Source organism: Diabrotica virgifera, chromosome 5 (assembly GCF_917563875.1).
Source record: "Diabrotica virgifera virgifera chromosome 5, PGI_DIABVI_V3a".
Taxonomy (NCBI): Eukaryota; Metazoa; Arthropoda; class Insecta; order Coleoptera; family Chrysomelidae; genus Diabrotica; species Diabrotica virgifera.
The window spans coordinates 54,151,136-54,171,450 of NC_065447.1; the positions used below are offsets into that span (position 1 = coordinate 54,151,136).

Sequence of the window (20,315 nt, forward strand, 5' to 3'; positions counted from 1 at the left end):
ATAGGCAATACTTCAGGGTATAAAAGAGGAAAATCCAGATCGCGAAATGCAGCTTTGCAAAGTAATGCAGCATTTCTATCTATCTATTAGCCTTGCGACGTCCAATATTGGACATAGGCCTCCCCTTCGCTCCTCCATCTTTCTCTATCCTGAGCCATGTGCATCCATTTTGAGCCTGCTTGGTGTTTTAGGTCATCTGCCCATCTCATCTGTGGTCTTCCTCTCTTTCGTTTATATGTCCATGGTCTCCACTCTGTAATAATTTTATTATATTATATTATTTTATTATTTTGCAGCATTTATGTAATCAAAATTTACAATTCATTCGTCAAATTAATCATCTTTACTGAAACAGCAACCCTCTCTTAATATAAGACAGTGAAACAGAAGCAGATGGTTGAGTGAAAAGAATCCTCATTAGATGGCTGAGGCACACACTCAACACCCAAAAAGTAAACGTGTGGCCAGGGATATCCGAGGATAGAGTTGTAGGTCTTTTTTCCCCAATCAACGATATTGGAGCAAAGATAGCTTGTTTTTTTAATGAACAACCCTGTCCTTACAGACCTTTTTTTGAAATGCAAACGATCGTTACAGCGTGTTGATCGTGTATGTTTTTACAAAAAACATACGGTTACAGCAAGACGGTGCACCTCCGTAGTTTGTACTTCCTGTTTGTAATTTTTTAAACAGATATTTTCCTATGAGACGAATTGTAGACAAGAAACAATAGAGTGGCCTCCAAGAACTCCAGATCTGACACCACTTCATTTTTTTAATTAGAATGAAAATTCGTAATATAACTCCATAATTGATCAACAATGCTCAAGAAAATTGTCGTCATCGGTTCAATTACTGTCAAGAGGCAGGTGGAAGGCAATTTGACAGAATAACTATCTATGTAGATAAGTGGTGCCAATAATCTAGATAAGTGGAAACAAAAGCTATTAGATCGTAGCATACATTGATAACGTAAACCTATTTTTGTACTTTTGTTTGATATGAATGAAATTTTAAAGAAACTAATGGTCGTTATGGCCTCAAGCATTACTTATTATCATTTTTTATCTATTGTTTATTTACTTAATTAAAAAGATACAAAAAACTATAGTTTGTTTCAAATATCACCTGAACCTTTTCACTATCACCTGAATTCATTATCTTAAAAATCGATAAAACACTTATCAACACTTATGTATACTAAAAAAAATACTATATAACTTATTTCAAACTGAATAAAACTAATAGTGCGGCTACAGAATGATGAAAATTTGTGTCATTGGAACGCTTCTGTTAGGAGTTATCTACTGCGCAGTGTTGCCTGAATACTTAGAAGATGATAGCATAGTAGTTGAAACCACAAATGGATTAGTTAGGGGTAGTTACGGACGTCGGTCACATGCTGACAAAAATGAACAGCTTTACTGGTTCAGGAGCATTCCTTATGCCGAACCTCCGGTGGGAGAATTGAGATTTGAGGTGAGTTTAACCCCTTAACGTGCACACTCGAGTTAATTCGAGCGCACTAAACTAGCGAAACTGTGCACACTCGAGATAATTCGAGCGGCGTTGTACTTTATGTTGCTATAGATTTTCACACTCGAATGCAATCGAGAATTGAAAATAACAGTACCAAATAAAAAAACAAACGTTTTATTAATATTATTTATCATTTACGTGGGATTTTAACTGTAACACTTACTTATTCAAGTACGAAATATATCCTTTTTTTTTTTTCTATTTATCAGTTACGACTTATCTATTCCTATAATTCCGAAAATAATTTCAAGAAGACGCATACACTATTCCGACCAATATTAAATAGCGAGTGACAATGAATCGACTAGTCCAAGTGATGAAGCTTAAAATAGGACAAAACCTCGCAATTTTTACAGAATGGATCGATTTGCTTGAAAATTTGAGAATAAGTAGTGGATAGACTAAGGATCCAAATCTATATGATGCCGAAAGGCGCTTTTACCATGGGGGTGGTTGCCACCCCATCTCGGGGGTGGAAATTTTTTATTATATTTTGACTGCAAATGTTGGTAAAACAGCAAAAAACGTTCTATACATTTTTTAATAAAATTAATAGTTTTCAACTTATTCGCTATCGAAACTGTTAGTTTTATACCGAAAAAATCAATGTTTTTAATCAGTTTTCTGGTAATAACTCAAAAGTTTTCGTTTTATCAGAACAACTTTACCTAACAAAAATGTAGCTTTTGAAAAAATAAACAAAACCGTTTTTATTTTATTTTCTTTAAGACCAATAGTAATCGAGCTATACTTTATTATATGTTAGCTCTTCTTCGTCGAATGCTAAATATTGTAGTTTCAAACTCAAAAAACGGGAAAACTGTGCATTTTCCGAAGATAACTTGTTCAAACTAATTTAAAGTGTTTTAAAATATCTATGTCCAGAAATAAAAGAAAAGGCTCTAGCTCAAAAATGAAGTGAATTATAATGAAAAGTATGTCAGCAACTATTTTTTTTTCAACAAAAAGTAATCGGACACAACCCCCTAATCACCACCCTAATAAAAATTAGTCATTGACCTGATTTGGTCTTCTTTATTTATGTATTATTAATACGTTCTAAAAGTTGGATCGGCTTAGAATAATTAGTTTAAAAAAATGGAGTTAAAAGCGATAACGAGTTTTTGTAGTTTGGTAAAAAATACCCTTTCTTTAGAATAGAAAGATTAGCATCAGAAATACGAAAAAATATTTAAATATGAAATAGTAGCTTATTTAATTCTCAAGAACATGGTTTGCAAAAATTAAGTGAGCTATTGACAACGAAAACTTGTTGAATTGAATAACATGCAAAAACTACCTTTACCAACCCTTTCAATATTACCTCTTTTTGTGACTGAGGATTTTAAAAGAATTTAATATAGATGTTGTAAAAACCTACAAAATGATTTTCTACCAAACTTTCTAAGAAACAAAATAAAAAAGTTACGGTTACAAAAACAATATATTTTTTTGAAAAAGAAAAACCTAAGGAGAAATCCAATTGTAAGCATAATAATGTAAGTTAGGGGTGTTTTTAGTAATTGGCCTTATTTATTCTTCTTTATTTATGTATTATTAATAGATTCTAGAATTATGACTGGCTTAGAATGATTAGTTTTTAAAAAACTGGAGTTCAAAGCGATTAACGAATTTGTGTAATTTGGTAAAAAATGCCATTCTCTTTAGCCCAGCCGCACATCAAAGAAACATGAAACGTAAATTACGTTTCATGGAAATAAACCACTGCTAAACAAATATACGTCCGGCCATTTATGAAACTCTCCGAAAATAAAAATGTGTCATGAGCATGAATCACACTCGTTTCATTGGTAGGCGGACTTTGAGATTTGTTTAGCAGTGTTTTCTTTTCATGAAACATGTTTTTCGTTTCATGTTTCATGTTTTTCGTTTCATGTTTCTTTGGTTTGCGGCTTGGCTTAGAATAGAAAGATTAGCATCAGAGATACGAAAAATTGTTTTAATATAAAATTGTAGGTAATTTAATTTCCAAGAACTTGGCTTAAAAAAATTTTTTCACGGCAAAAATTGAGTGAATCTTAAATGAGTATACCATCGAAAAACAATGATTTTTTAGATATAAACCTAACACTTTCGATAGCGAATAAATCGAAAACTATAAATTTTATCAAAAAAATGTATAGAACGTTTTGTACTTAGAATAAATGTTTCTATTAACTTTTGCGGTCAAAATATAATAAAAAATTTCCACCTTCGAGATGGGGTGGCAACCACCCCCATGGTAAAACCGCCTTTCAGCATCATATAGATTTTGATCCTTGGACTATCCACTACTTATTCTCAAATTTTCAAGCAAATCGATTCATTCTGTAAAAATTGCGAGGTGAAAAGCTTCGGTTCCTGGACTAAACGTCTTGTAAAAATTGTCTTGTAAACCTTTCATTACCTGTCTTGTAAACATTTAGTTTTTTGTTACAGAATCACTTTTTACATTAAAAAAAATAGATTTTTTTTGCCGCACTTTTTCAAAAAAAAACTGTGTATTAAGGGGTTTTAATAGTATACTGATGGCCAAAAAAATTCAACACCTGGAAGGACTATTTTTAAAACGTTTTATATACTTCACTTGTTCATTGTCTGTTTCTTTGTCACTGTATCCGGGAAATCTTGTAACCGATTTTACACATACCTTTGGACTAGCTAGACATCTGAAATTTTCAGAATAGCTCAGTTGATAATGCAATATTCAACAGCTGTTACATGGATGCATTGAGTTTTATTTTGAATTTTTAGCCATTTTAAATGCAAATAATGAAATGACATTTAGATCCCGTTGTAAAGTACGTTTAGTCAATAGCGGATATAGTTAAGTGGTAGAGCATTCGGCTGCAGATCGAGAGGTGCCCGGTTCAAAGCATGGTTTTCAATATTAGTTCAAGTTAATATAATAAAAATTCATATTTTTTTAAATTAAAATAATATTAGCTATAATAAAGTATATCACAACATATAGGCTATTGATTATATTCAAAATAAGATAGCTAAAAGGAACTACAACATTAACGGGGTTTTATTATTTCATATGGACAATGGACATCTACATATGAAAAAACCGCGGAGTGCTACCATTTAAAGGGATGCGTTTTTGAAAAATGGGTGAATTAGTCCCTGAGCACAGGTTACATTAGGGTGAGTTGTATGCACTTTTGGTACAAACATATCTACATAAAAATTGTTCCTGGTTAAATTTCCTATCTAAATATCACTTTTTAAAGTCAATGATACTTCTTTTTACAAAAATATATTCAAAAGAAAAAGCACAAAGAAACCCAAAATAAAGACATTTTGTTTTTTGTCCCATAACTTTTGTCCAAGAGGATATAGGTATAGACATTGCTTTACAGAAAAACAACCTACATATTTTTTCTTTAAAATGTTGTTTAGTAGAGGTAATCAGGTTTTTTAGTTTTCGAAATATGATTTTTCAAAGTTCGCCAATCACTGCAATTTTGGGCAATTTTCCTTATTATTTCGCAAATATTGTTCTGTACTTTTTTTCTACGTAACTTTAGGTATATGCAATGGTACACGTAATAGGAATAGAAATTAATTACCTTTAAAATGGTCTACTGCTACTGTATAACGTTGTACGACTTTTTTTAAAGAGATTATGGTTCTTCAAGGTTTTATACTTTTAATAAATTTATAAAATTTATAAAAAAAATTCATATTATTACCAGGTCTCTAGAATCGTACCTAACAGTATATAAATATGTGATGGATTTGACAAATATTCAAAATATCTCGATAAAAACTAGCTTTTCCAAAAAATACTAAGAGGCAAAAAAGTTTTAAAAACATTGTGTTTAACTAATGGTACCACAATAATAATTTAATTGGAACGTACAAAAAAGTTTGGGGTGTTTAAGGGAACAAAACCTCATAAAATTTTTATGGGGTGCACAAATTTAACTATAATTTATTTTTAAAATGCTCCTTTCATAAGAATGACACGTGTCTATTTTAATTAAAAAATCTCTAATAGTTTTCGATATATAGGAAAAAATCGATTTTTATCTTGTAACTTCAAAGGGCTGTAACTTTTTTTGTATGCTCATTTGGACTAAGGTAAGTTAGGTGCAATCGAACTATTTTTGGTCTTAGAATATGTGATTTAATTTATGACCTGTATTTTTGTTACACCCTGTATATTATATATTATATAATTCATAATATAAAAAATATGATTTTTTACATTTTTGACGATTATTTTTGAAATTTCTCATTATAACTTTTTTTTCTTGTACATGAATATACTATATATTGCTCAATAAAGAGGGCTTACTTTCTGTTCTTTAAAATGGTGTATCATCTATATTTAAATATGTAATGGAAACCGAGTGATTATTTGATATTTTTTTACCTGTATTATTTAAAATTATTTCTTTTACAAAAATTACAAAAACATTAGTCTTAGAAAACATCACTATAGTTAAAATTATTTAAACGTTGACATTTAAAAAATTTTCAAAATCAAATTCCATCTCTTCGTTAGCATTGTAGCGTTTAAAAAACCAGTGAAAATATGATCTTTAGATTTGTATAGATTTTACAATCCCTCTCTAAGAAGTCCAAATTTTTTTATTCAGTTTTTTACTTAAATTCAGATTGCAAGGAATTTTCTAAAACCGCACCTGTATACATCTACGAAGTATTCCGCAACATTTCAATGTGTTACAAGATTCCTGTTTATTTGAGACGCAAAAACAGAATTTGTAAGAAGTTTTGACAAAAGTACAGTTCTAATGCGTTGATGAACTTTCTAGAATAAATGTTGAAAATCAATTTGATTGGTTTGTTTGAATTTGGTACAAAGATCGAAGCTCGTAATTGGCTCTGAAGAACGGAAGCCGGAAATTGCGTAGTGACAGGATCAAGGAATTTTGGCAGGAGACGGAGAAGAAAGCAGGCATTCTTACAATGGTAGTGAATCAGTAAACATCGATAGTGAGTTACCGGCTTTTTTGTGACGCAAAAAGAATTTCCAAGTAAATGGGATCTATCAAAGTTCTTCTGTGTTGTTGTTAAGTAGGTGTACCATCAGTTTGATGGTGTAGCAGTTCCTTTTTTGATGGTAAAAGTGTAATATACGCTTTGTAAAAATACTGCGTATGTATTTATGAAAGCCGGCATAGTACTAATATCGTAGTGATGAATTAAACCCAAGCCTCCCGTCTCCTGGATTAGAAAACCTATTTCCCGAGGTAAATAAGCAAATTTCTTTTGTTTTATGGTATTTTCATGGTATAATGGTATATGGTGCAATCAGTAATTTTCCATTGACATTTTCCCCTTCGAGTGACGTATGAACTACGTACGTGCTGTCAAGTGTCATGTCAAGTTTCACAATGGTGAAGTTTTGAATTTTAAGGTATAGTGACTTTTAATAATTATAAAATTCTCAAACTAATAACGTTAATTTCTTTCAACATAAAAAAAATAAATCTTTTTGGAACTTAAAATACAAAGATGAAAAAGTAAATTGTTGAACAGAACAAAGAATAATTTTGCTTCCATCATTAAAATATTATTGTAAAGACATAATTGTAAGTTAATGTTAAAATCCTTTTTGAAACCTTTTGAAATAGTTAAAAATAAAAGATTTACGGAATGATATTTGACAGGTGACATAGTTGTTGTTATTTTCAATAATTAAGTACTACGAGGAGTAGTCAGTAATTCTTTAATGTAAACATTGTTCCCTGAATGAATATAAATTTTTGTTTTAATGCAAATGCTATAATATATGTCATAATTAGGTCAGTCAGTCAGTTATACAAGTCATAATTAAGTCAGATATCAAATCCTCAATGCAATAATATTATTGTTTATCTTTTGGTGCACCATAACCTATGTTCAGAAAAGTAGATGTATTTTTTTTTACAGGTAATCTTTTATGTAATCTGAAAGTTTTGTTATGTCAAGGAATAATTTTTCAATAAATGCCATAACTGTGTATTTTGTCCTGTTTATTTACCGCTAACCTATTGGCAAAATTTTAACCACAAACTTTAAAAGCTTTTTAGAGTCAAATTTTAAGATGTTGGATGATCATAGAAAGTAAAACTCCTGGTAAGGCGCCCTAACAAAATATAGCCAGGATTAATATTTAACACCCCAGGATATCTGTAAGTACCCTTGTTTAAATTTTTGATAGTAGTAAATATTCCCTAATCCCTAACTTCTTCTTAACGAACTCACAACCTTAGCTCTCCAACCAAAACACGAGCCGCCGTAGCAAAGTAGTTTTTAGAAATATCCCCTAGTTTTCTCGACCCTTTTGTATTTAAGCAGTATCTAAATTTTCCAAGCTTTTATCTTCCCCCTTATTTCTAAGTGCTACAAAATGGCGCCCAACGTGGGGCCGATTCATTTTTCTGCCTCTTTCAGTGTCCAGTTGTGCGCTACAAAATAGCACCCTCAGACGTGAGGCCAGTCTCTTTTCACCCCCCAGTCATATCGTTAAGTTGTTCCCAAGCAGTTTACATTTTTTTAGTTAGTCCCAACTGTTTTTCAACTTAATTTCCTCTCCTTGCCCCAGATTTGAGACCGATTCTACTATCACAACCAGTATCGCAACATAGTTTAGCCCAAGAGCCCCTACATTTTTTTAGAACGTTACGAAGTGGTATAAAATTTTCAATAGGATGTGTAAATATGTACTCATAGTAGTGTATTAACATTGTTTTTATGTATGTACTTATAGTAGATGTTAATACAGTACCCATGGTGAAAGCAATATTTAAATTTTTTTTAAAAAAGTATTGATTGTATAGACAAGTAGTCTATATAAGTAGCGTTGAACATTCCAATATTGAAACTATTGATAAAGTATAACATTTTAGTTGTATTTGTGCATTTATTCATAATTGATTAACAATTTTTTACAGAATAACTTGTTTTTGTGATTTTTTTTGTTCGTCATTTGAGTATATGTGTATAGTCTGTGTAGTTTCCGTTTGAGTTTTTAGTCCCAATGTTGTCTAGTTGTCCCATTATTTTTTTCTCAACTAATCTAGTTTTGTCAGTGTCATAAAGATACCAAAGGTTAGTTGGAGTCTGCCTGTGAAGTAGTTTGAGTGTATCCGTGAAGTAAAGTAGTTAGTCAGTCCAATTACTATTTGTCTTTCCCTTCTTGTACCAGAATAGATCACAAGTGTAATACTCGTGATAAAGGAAGTGTGCTTAGTTGTCTAGGAACACTCCCATTAGTTATCGGAACAAGAACCGTTGTTGGTGTTATCCCGTGTAAGCTCATTCGAGAAGCAAGTTTCAATATTGTTTGTGTTTGTCTATCCCTGTTTTGTCTGAAAATATTTGAGTCTGTTGTTTCCTGTTTGTTTTGTGTACCCTTGTGTTATTCCCTGTTAGTCCGTGTCAGTGGTGGAGTGTGAATTTTTTGACCAATAGTTTATTGACCCCTCTTTTGTTTATTGAGTGATTGCAGACCAAGAGCAGAAGTTGCAACAAAGTCAGTGAGGTTAGGATCTGGCTGCGTGAGAGTGCAAGTGAGGTTTGTGTTCGTTTGATAAATAGAAACGGTTTTTTGTCCGAAAGTCATACTTTCTACTATTCCCTTTGGTCTTTCCCCTGTGTGTTGTTTTCACCCCAGTTTTAAAAATGAAGTCTACCCAAGTTAATGATCTGAAAACCGATGAGTTATCTTATGAACTTTTCATAAGAGGTTTTAATGTCCAAAATAGGACTGTTGAAGAAAAACGTAAGTTGTTGAGAGGTCAGTTAAGTAAAGAGACCATCTCATCTTCCATTAATTTGACTAAAAATGTAGTCGATCCTGATCAAGAGTTACCTACAATCCAGTCAATATTAGCAGATTTGCAAAGTATTGCGCGGGCAATGAGTGCACAGTCATCAAAGGCTGACTTTGCTCGTTTCAAAACAAGGTCCAGTCATCTGGATTTCAGATTGGAAAATTTCCCTGATAATGTAGAAGAAGCTATAAAAGAAGTTATTGACAACTATAAGATGGATTTATTGATGTTGACTGGAGATGTCTTAGAAAAGGAAGAGACATCTGACAATGTGTCCGTCCCATCGACTAGTGGTACAACTTCAGTCCCCGTTGCCCCTATTAGTTCAGTTTCAGCCCCTATTATACAAATTTCAACTCCTGTTAGAGTTTCTGATTTAAATATCAAATTTAATGGTGAGAGTAAAGCCCTTCCCACATTTTTAGAAAAAGTAAGAGATTCTGCTAGATCCAGAAATATTTCTGATGATGTCCTGTTTAGATCAGCTTTTGAGTTATTCGACGGAAACGCTGCTATTTGGTATAGGAGTGTTGGAAATACAGTTAACAGTTGGAATGAGTTGGTAACCCTTCTCAAAACTGCTTTCCTACCCCCAGATTATAATGATAATCTCCTTGATGAAATTAAAGGTCGAAAACAAAAAAAGTCTGAGTCAATCACTATTTATTCCGCAATCATGGAGAATCTCTTTAAACGTTTAGAAGAGTACCCATCTGAAGCCCAACGAGTAAAGATTTTAAGAAAAAATATTTTGGTGGATTATATTCCACTCGTAGCCCTTCAAGATTTTCCCACTGTCGAAATGTTAGTCATAACTGTTAAACGTTTGGAGCAAAATGTTTTGCCCCTGCTTCAAACTACAAAAGGTCTTGCTGGTATTTCATTAGAGGATTCAGAAAAACCCCAAGAGAAGCTTCAGGTACTTGATAAACAAGACAAGCCTGATAACCCCAAAGGAGACAAACGAGAAAAGCAAGATCGTCCCTTTAAGAAATCCAAGTCTACGCAGAGAAATGAGAGACCCAATCCTCCAGTAGATACTGATGAAAGACATCAGTCTTCTTCTTCTTATCCACCCCACAGAAATCAGTCTTCTTATCCACCTCCATTGATGCAATCCCCTCCCTATCGACCGTATGGAAATCAGTCTTCTTCTTATCAACCTCATTCAATGCAACCCCCTCCACAACCCTACCAAACACATGACAACCCTAGAAAAATTATTTTTTGTTTTACTTGTGGTAAGCCCAACCACATTTCTCGCAATTGTACAAACAGAGAAATGTCTTGTTCTCGTTGTGGTAATAAAGGAGTGAGAACGTCCTCCTGTATGTGTCAAAAAAAACTAGGTAGTGTGCAGCCAGTCGGCAGTTGCACTCCATATAGAGTTAAGCCCGACAAATTCCCCCAAAACATACTTAACCCTCTTTTTGAAAAGAAAGGTTGTGACAGTCGTCCTCATGTTAGTATTTCTATCTTTTCTAAAAACTTTGTCGCCCTCTTAGACAGTGGTTGCACCACATCCGTAGTAGGTGCCGCTGGAGTTAAATTTTTGGATTCCCAAGGAATTAAATATAATTCTACTCCCTGTAAACACGTCTGCTTAGCAGATGGTTCTCAAAAATCAGTTGTTGGTACTATTGATCTTCCAATTGAGGCTGATGGTGTTTCCCAAGTAGTGAAATTTCTTGTCGTACCCTCCGTTCCCCATAGTTTTATTTTGGGAAGTAACTTTATGCATAAATTTTCAGTGTTGTTGAATTTTAGAGATGGAACTTGGCATTCTTCCCAAAAGGAAGAGAAAACAGAAACTTTGTATTCTGTAGATTCATTTTCTCCCACTGAAAAAAATTTAGTAGATTCCACAGTCGCTTCTTTTGAGGAAATTTCTAGTTCCAAGTACATTGGAAGAACCAATAAAATTGAAATGGTTATTGACACTGGTGATGCAAAACCATTTAAGAAAAGACAATATCCTTTATCCCCATACATGAATAAAATACTACATGAAGAGTTAGACGATATGTTACGATTAGGAGTAATCGAACCAGCCCAATCCCCATGGTCAAGTCCCATATTATTAGTCAAGAAAAAGTCAGGTGAATATAGGTTCTGTTTTGATGGTCGTTCATTAAATGAAGTCACTGTTCATGATACATATCCTTTGCCCCAAATAGACAGAATTCTTTCGTTACTTAGAGGAGCTAAATGCATTAGTTCCATTGACTTAAGAAAAGCTTTTTGGCAAATCCCGCTGCATCCTGACTCTAGGAAAAAGACAGCCTTTAATGTTTCTGGTAGAGGTTCCTTTCAATTCACTTCTGTTCCTTTTGGTTTGTGTAATAGTGCACAGATTCAACAAAGATTAGTTGATGCTATCTTTGGCCCTGAATTTGAACCCTATATATTCTGTTATTTAGATGACATCATAGTGTGTACCCCATCTTTTGAAGAACATATCCGATTGTTGAAAATTATAAGAGATAAACTGAAAGAAGCAAACTTGACCATTAACATCGATAAGTGTGATTTTTTTAAATCTGAATTGAAGTATCTTGGTTATGTAGTTGGTAACAATTCCCTTAAAGCAGATCCTGAAAAAATCTTAGCTATGGTTAATTATCCCAGGCCATCTAATTCTACTGAAATTAAAAGATTTATAGGTATGTGTTCCTGGTATCGTCGTTTCATTAGAGATTTTTCCAGTTTAGCCTCCCCTATTAATGACCTCCTTAAAGGTCATAGAAAGAAAAAACAACCAGTAGTTTGGACTAGTGAAGCTGAAAAAGCTTTTTTGAAAATTAAAGAACTCCTAATTTCTGCCCCTATCTTAGCCCAACCCAATTTCGAACTTCCCTTTGTTGTGCAATGTGATGCATCTGACACTGGTCTTGGTGGTGTCTTGACTCAAACTATTGATGGTGAAGAAAAAGTTATAGCTTATGCAAGTAGGTCCCTTTCCCGAGCTGAAAGAAATTATTCAGTTACAGAGCGAGAATGTCTCGCAGTGATCTTCGCTATCGAGAAATTTCGAGGTTATATTGAAGGAGTTAAGTTTTCGGTCATTACTGACCACCATTCACTTCTCTGGTTGAATAAACTGTCCAATCCTACAGGCAAATTAGCCAGGTGGGCTATGCGCCTAAGACAACATACTTTCGATTTGATTCATAGAAAAGGAACATCCCATTTAGTCCCTGATGCTTTATCTCGAGCTCATACCAATGATACACCCAAAGATGCCCAAAAAGTTGATTATCTAGAAATAGATCTTGACAGAATAGACCCTTGGTTCGATGATTTAAGATCAAAGATACTCCGTTCCCCTGGTAATTTTCCACAATGGAAAGTGGAAAATGATTTCATTTACAAGTATGCCCCATCCCCCAATTCTTTCAAGACTAATGATATTGAATGGAAAATTTTAGTTCCCAAACCCCAAAGATTAGAAGTAATGCAATCTTGTCATGAGCCACCTACGTGTGCTCACTTTGGATTCTATAAAACTTTGTCCCGTATTCAAGAAAGGTACTATTGGCCCAAAATGCGTTGTGATGTGCTTAAGTTTGTCAGATCATGTAAAGTTTGTGGTGCTCAGAAAACACCAAATCATGCTCCTTTAGGTAAAATGGGTAAGCAGAGAGAAGCCCAATTCCCCTGGCAAATAGTTGCCATTGATCTGATAGGTCCCTTTGTTCGTTCTAAAAAAGGTTATACATGGTTATTAGTGGTTGCTGATTGGTTTAGTAAATATACCTTAGTCCATCCTTTGAGGAAGGCTACGGCTAAGAGTATTACTGAATTTTTGGAAGATAATGTCTTCCTGATGTTTGGTGTTCCCCAGTATGTGATTTGTGATAATGCCTCAAATCTGAACAACCCTCTTCTAATTAATCTCTGTAGTAGGTATAATGTTCAGAAAGTATGGTTTAGCCCCGTGTATGCACCACAATGTAATTTTGTGGAGAGAAATAATAAAACCATTGGAACAGCAATCCGTATGTATATAAAAGACCACGTAGACTGGGACAAGAATTTAGCAAAGATCAGACAAGCTATTAATACCGCAAAGCACGAAGTAACTGGATACACCCCAGCTTTCCTTAATTATGGCCGTCATGTTCCCCTGAGTGGAAACTACTATGGTGTTGATCAAAACGATCAACGGAAGCAAGATCTAGAAATTATTCCTGGTAACCGTGATATGTATGCTTCAGAAGTAAAAGGATTAAGTCAAGTCTTCGAAAAGGTCAGGGCTAATCTTCGAAAAGGATATGAACGTAACGCTAGAAGTTACAACTTACGAAGAAGAGAAGTCCAATTCCAAGTAGGAGATAGAGTATGGAAAAGGAATAAAGTCCTGTCTAATGCTGCTAACAAGTTTATGTCTAAACTAGCACCGAGGTACATTGAAGCTACAGTCCGTGAAAAGTTGTCACCAGTGGTGTATCGTCTCTCTGATTTAAATGGTTCTGATCTTGGTAAATGGCATGTTAAAGACTTAAAACCTTTTGTATCTGATGGAGATAATATGTCATCCCCTTAGTCCTGATCCCCTATTCCATGTTCCCCCTGTATTGTTCTTCAGTTCCCTTAGTCTTGATAAGAAGTTGATATTCTCTTTGATTTTGGTATGTCGTCTTTTGGTCCCTGTTGTTGTCGTATACCCCCTTGTATGAATTTGTTGTGATTTGGCCCTTGTTGTTGTTGTATCCCCCTTTGTTAGTCTTCTTTTATTTTAGTCTAGTTGTTGAAGTGAGTATATTCCCTGTGAGACGTTTAACATAAAGTTACCGATCTCGACTTGAGACAAATGTTAAGATTACGTTGTCTCATTGAGGTATTTAGAATGGAGATTCTAAATCCTCATTTTTGCTGAACCGTTGCCAACAAAATTCCCTGAAACTCGCTAGGCGTTTAGTGGAGTTTAGGCAGATGCCTATCTGCTGAGCCTAGAGCTCAAATGATTTGTTTAGTTTTTGAGAACCGCTCGCGGTTAGGCAACGAGGTGACAAGGCTGTGTCTGCCCTGGTATGTCACTTGTGTTACTGCTGTGGATGTCAGCGAGGTCCACACAGGGCACAAGTTTAGTTTCTTTCCCAAGGCACAGAAACTCTTGTCACCTACAGTTCATTTTAGAGTCATTACACATTTCAGTCTACTCGACTTTAAAGAGTCTGGCGATCGATGGTACGCTAGCCCAATCCCTAACGTTTGTTTGTTTAATTTAATCCCCACTAGCCATCATCTAAAAAAATTTTTGATGTGATTGTTTAGCCTCACTCAAGGAGTCATGGTTGATTTTTGTTTGGTTTATCGAAAACTGGATAGCTATCCGAGCTTTCTCTTTTCGGAGGAGGCTGTGTAGCGTTTAAAAAACCAGTGAAAATATGATCTTTAGATTTGTATAGATTTTACAATCCCTCTCTAAGAAGTCCAAATTTTTTTATTCAGTTTTTTACTTAAATTCAGATTGCAAGGAATTTTCTAAAACCGCACCTGTATACATCTACGAAGTATTCCGCAACATTTCAATGTGTTACAAGATTCCTGTTTATTTGAGACGCAAAAACAGAATTTGTAAGAAGTTTTGACAAAAGTACAGTTCTAATGCGTTGATGAACTTTCTAGAATAAATGTTGAAAATCAATTTGATTGGTTTGTTTGAATTTGGTACAAAGATCGAAGCTCGTAATTGGCTCTGAAGAACGGAAGCCGGAAATTGCGTAGTGACAGGATCAAGGAATTTTGGCAGGAGACGGAGAAGAAAGCAGGCATTCTTACAATGGTAGTGAATCAGTAAACATCGATAGTGAGTTACCGGCTTTTTTGTGACGCAAAAAGAATTTCCAAGTAAATGGGATCTATCAAAGTTCTTCTGTGTTGTTGTTAAGTAGGTGTACCATCAGTTTGATGGTGTAGCAGTTCCTTTTTTGATGGTAAAAGTGTAATATACGCTTTGTAAAAATACTGCGTATGTATTTATGAAAGCCGGCATAGTACTAATATCGTAGTGATGAATTAAACCCAAGCCTCCCGTCTCCTGGATTAGAAAACCTATTTCCCGAGGTAAATAAGCAAATTTCTTTTGTTTTATGGTATTTTCATGGTATAATGGTATATGGTGCAATCAGTAATTTTCCATTGACATTTTCCCCTTCGAGTGACGTATGAACTACGTACGTGCTGTCAAGTGTCATGTCAAGTTTCACAATGGTGAAGTTTTGAATTTTAAGGTATAGTGACTTTTAATAATTATAAAATTCTCAAACTAATAACGTTAATTTCTTTCAACATAAAAAAAATAAATCTTTTTGGAACTTAAAATACAAAGATGAAAAAGTAAATTGTTGAACAGAACAAAGAATAATTTTGCTTCCATCATTAAAATATTATTGTAAAGACATAATTGTAAGTTAATGTTAAAATCCTTTTTGAAACCTTTTGAAATAGTTAAAAATAAAAGATTTACGGAATGATATTTGACAGGTGACATAGTTGTTGTTATTTTCAATAATTAAGTACTACGAGGAGTAGTCAGTAATTCTTTAATGTAAACATTGTTCCCTGAATGAATATAAATTTTTGTTTTAATGCAAATGCTATAATATATGTCATAATTAGGTCAGTCAGTCAGTTATACAAGTCATAATTAAGTCAGATATCAAATCCTCAATGCAATAATATTATTGTTTATCTTTTGGTGCACCATAACCTATGTTCAGAAAAGTAGATGTATTTTTTTTTACAGGTAATCTTTTATGTAATCTGAAAGTTTTGTTATGTCAAGGAATAATTTTTCAATAAATGCCATAACTGTGTATTTTGTCCTGTTTATTTACCGCTAACCTATTGGCAAAATTTTAACCACAAACTTTAAAAGCTTTTTAGAGTCAAATTTTAAGATGTTGGATGATCATAGAAAGTAAAACTCCTGGTAAGGCGCCCTAACAAAATATAGCCAGGATTAATATTTAACACCCCAGGATATCTGTAAGTACCCTTGTTTAAATTTTTGATAGTAGTAAATATTCCCTAATCCCTAACTTCTTCTTAACGAACTCACAACCTTAGCTCTCCAACCAAAACACGAGCCGCCGTAGCAAAGTAGTTTTTAGAAATATCCCCTAGTTTTCTCGACCCTTTTGTATTTAAGCAGTATCTAAATTTTCCAAGCTTTTATCTTCCCCCTTATTTCTAAGTGCTACAGCATTAGCTTCAATATCTTCCTGTGACACCTCACTTATCTTAGAGTTCCCACAATGAGTACCCATGCACAAGCACCCTTTGCAGAATATTGAACAACTAATTCCTATCTTCCTACAACCGCAGTTTTTTGTACATCCTTTGGTACATTTACATGCTATTTTTTCAAGCAAAGCTTGTGGTGCAGGAGCTTTGACAGTAAATATTGGAATTAATCCATATTTTGAAGTTTGCCCGGCCGAGTCAAGTGGATCCAAAGTATTACCTATAAAAAATAAGATTCAATCATAACACACAATCACATAAAAAAGTTATAATGAAGAATTTAAAAAATAATCCTAAAATCAAAAATCGTTGCAAGTACTTATTACATTTTGAAAAAGCATATCTTATTCAAAAATAATCCTAGAATATTTTATAATACACCATTTTAAGGTAAACAGAATAAGCTTTCTTTTTTATTATATAATATATACCTAAATGTGGAAAAAAAAATTATAATGGGAAATTTAAAAAATAATCATAAAAAATATAAAAACTCGTTAATAGTATAAAGTCTTGAAAAAGATAACCTCTTTATAAGAAGTCGTACAACATTATACAGTAGAACATTTTAAAGGTAATTGATTTCTATTCCTCTTACATGTACCATTGCATATGCCTAAAGTTACGTAGAAAAAATTTACAGAACAATATTTGCGAAATAACAAGGAAAATTGCCCAAAATTGCTGTGAGTGGCGAAATTTGAAAAATCATATTTCGAAAACTGTAAATCCTAATGACCTCTAACAAAAATCATTTTAAATAAAAAATATGTAAGTTTTTTTTTCTGTGAAGCAATGTCTATACCTATATTCCCGTGGACAAAAGTTATGAGACAAAAAACAAAATTTCTTTCTTTTGGGTTTCTTTGTGCTTTTTCTTTTGAATATATTTTTGTAAAAAAAAGTATCATTGACTTTAAAAAGTGATATTTAGATAGGAAATTCAACCAGAAACAACTTTTATGTAGATATTTTTGTACCAGATCTCACCCTAATGTAACCTGTGCCCAGGGACTAATTCACCCATTTCTCAAAAACGCACCCCTTTAATGGTAGCACTCCGCGGTTTTTTCATATATAGAGATTCATTGACCATATTAAATAATAAAACCCCGTTAACGTTGTAGTTCCTTTCCATAGTACATAATCAATAGCCTAATAGGAATTGAAACAACATAATAGTTTATAATTTAATATTGTGTCCGAGGAGTCATTTTCGTCAAAAAAAGTAATAATGATTTGCTCCTCCTTGATTTTCTATACACTCAGTTCCTCTATGGGGCATTGATCGGTGTAATTGGTCTATATAATATTGCGGAGTATTCATCCAGATTGTTCTTATGATATGCTACAGGTCTTCTAAGTTTGCTGAAGGACGTGGCAATCGATTTAGTTTTCAACCTACTACATCAGCTGATCTTGTTGGCCAGTCTAAAGTCTCTATACCAAATTCTTGTATTAACTCCATGGTTTCACGGGCAATATGAGGTCTTGCGTAATCCTGTTGAAAGGTAGCATTTAGAATGGTTTGTAGACTAGGATGTAAAACCGGTTGCGGTACTTCACCAATATATCTTCGAGCTGTCAATAAGAACTAGAGGACATCTGCTTCCCAAACATAAAGCGCCCCATACCATAATGCTTGGTTAGCTATATCCAAGTCTATATTTCATCTTTCACCTCGACAACATCTTACCCTTATGCGCTCATGAGAGCCACCCAAACAAAACCTAGATTTATCACTGAAGCAGACAAAATTCCATTGGCCATTTCAGTTTTGCCGAACTCTGTTTTTTCACCATTCAAAGCAAACCCAGATAGAGCAAACCCAAATGGAAAAAGTTAAGACATACAAATATCTGGGAACCTGGGTTGATGACAAAAATGACCAAAGCAAAGAAATTAATTCTGAATTGAAACTGCAAGGAAAGCATTCATAAAAATGAAGACACTGCTTACAAACAAGGACCTTCAGTTGCCTCTCAGATTGAGGGCTCTAAGTACTACATATTTTCTATATTGCTGAATGGAAGCTTGGACACTGAAGAGACAACACATAAGAAGAACAGAAGCGTTCGGAATGTGGTGTTACAGAAGAATATTGAAAATTCAGTGGGTTCAAAGGATTACCAAGGTTGAATTGCTACGACGTTTAAATAAGGAGTTAGAAATTATGAAAAGTATAAAAACTAGAAAACTGGAATATTTGGGTCACATTACCAGAGGAGAAAAATATGAGTTGCTGAGAATTATTATGCAAGGAAGGATCCAAGGAAGAAGAAGCATAGGAAGAAGACGCATCTCCTGGCTGAGGAACCTTAGAGAATGGTTTAACTGTAATGCATTACAACTATTCAGAGCAGCAGCCAACAAATTGACCATAGCAATTATGGTATCCAACCTCCGATAGGAGAGGGAACTTTAAGAAGAAGAAGCACCATTCTAAGCGTCGAGCTTTATGCTGTGGTGTCAAAGGTTACACCAAACGCAGACGGTAAAATCTCAATCCCATTCCAAGTCATCTTTGATTAACTGTTCTTCCTAAAATGTTTACTCTTCCTGTAGGTGCTACTTAATCATCTCTTACTTGATGTATTATTGTTCCGTGTATTTCTGAGTCCTGGAAGTATAAGATGGTGCGAATCACGGCTTTGCAATATTTTGGCTTTGATGGATTAACTTTAACTCTTCGTGAAATTTCCTGTAAACCAAAAACCGGCCTCTTTCATGCCTACAATGCGTCGTACTTTTAGTTGGCATTTTAAATTTTTTGGGCAAATCAAAAACAATCCAAAATCACTAAAAATTATAAATAAGCTAAACTTGAATAAAATAAACAGAGATAAACTTTCTTATATTTTTTGTATATATATTCGGTTTCATAACGTCTTACGACGTTGTCCGACTCCCAAACGCCACTGTATTCTGTCCTGAGTTAGGTCCTCATTTAGATTTCGAGCGCTAATCGCTTTCCTAACTCCCAGATTCCAGGTCTGTGGTGGTCTTCCTCGTTTTTTCTTCTCTGGGAGTGGCCACATCATAGTTTTTTTAGGCAATCTTTCGTCCCCCATTCGGCTCGCATGCCCATACCATATTTTTATACCATACTACACCCATTTTTTTGTTTTATTACTTCATTCCTTATTCTTTCGGCTATTAATATTCTCATCGATCTTCTGATGGCATGCATTTCTGTGGCTTCGACCTTTTTCTTATATTTCTCGGTTATTCTCCATGTCTCGGCTCCATAAAGCAGGGTAGTTTTAACCATAGTCTCATATACAGGGTGTTTCATTAATAATTGTCCATATAGTAACTGGAGAAACCTTAGCTCAAAATACGAAGATTTAACCTAAAACACTTAAATAAAATGTGGTTCCTTACTGAGTTACAGGGTGTTTTATCTAAAAATTTAAAAACTATTTTTGCTCAGCATTTTAGAACTATTTCGCATATCCTCTTCATACTTGGCAGAAAGTGCGACTACGGCACACCTTACTAAATTATGATACACAAATGTTTCTAGCTACTACCAGAGGCGTACGACAGGGGATAGTGACTGGTTGACCCTTCTCAAATTCTACGTCACTGGAGGAATTACTATTTGAGTGCCATTTTTAGATTTACCAATACTTTCTACGTAAATAATATACTCTTCATTGGTTACGATAAAGTCATTAGTTTTCGAGATATTTGAAGTTAAATATGAAACAGCACAGTTATTTTGATTAA

At 33.9% G+C, this 20,315-nt stretch overlaps 1 protein-coding gene across 3 annotated transcripts in view; it reads left to right on the top strand.

The window, feature by feature from the left end:
• The first annotated feature begins 1,216 nt into the window (after window positions 1-1,216).
• The window catches only part of LOC114339351 (cholinesterase 1), a 57,711-nt gene continuing 38,612 nt past the window's right edge, over window positions 1,217-20,315 (top strand). Inside the window, exon 1 of one of the 3 annotated variants that reach the window (XM_028289986.2) lies at window positions 1,217-1,479. In XM_028289986.2, coding sequence (XP_028145787.2) covers window positions 1,261-1,479 — 219 coding nt within the window. In that variant the 5' untranslated portion in view covers window positions 1,217-1,260. Of the gene's footprint in view, window positions 1,480-7,665; window positions 7,689-16,218; window positions 16,326-20,315 lie in introns of those variants that run through there. The other 2 variants (XM_050651452.1, XM_050651453.1) reach the window with 2 other exon arrangements.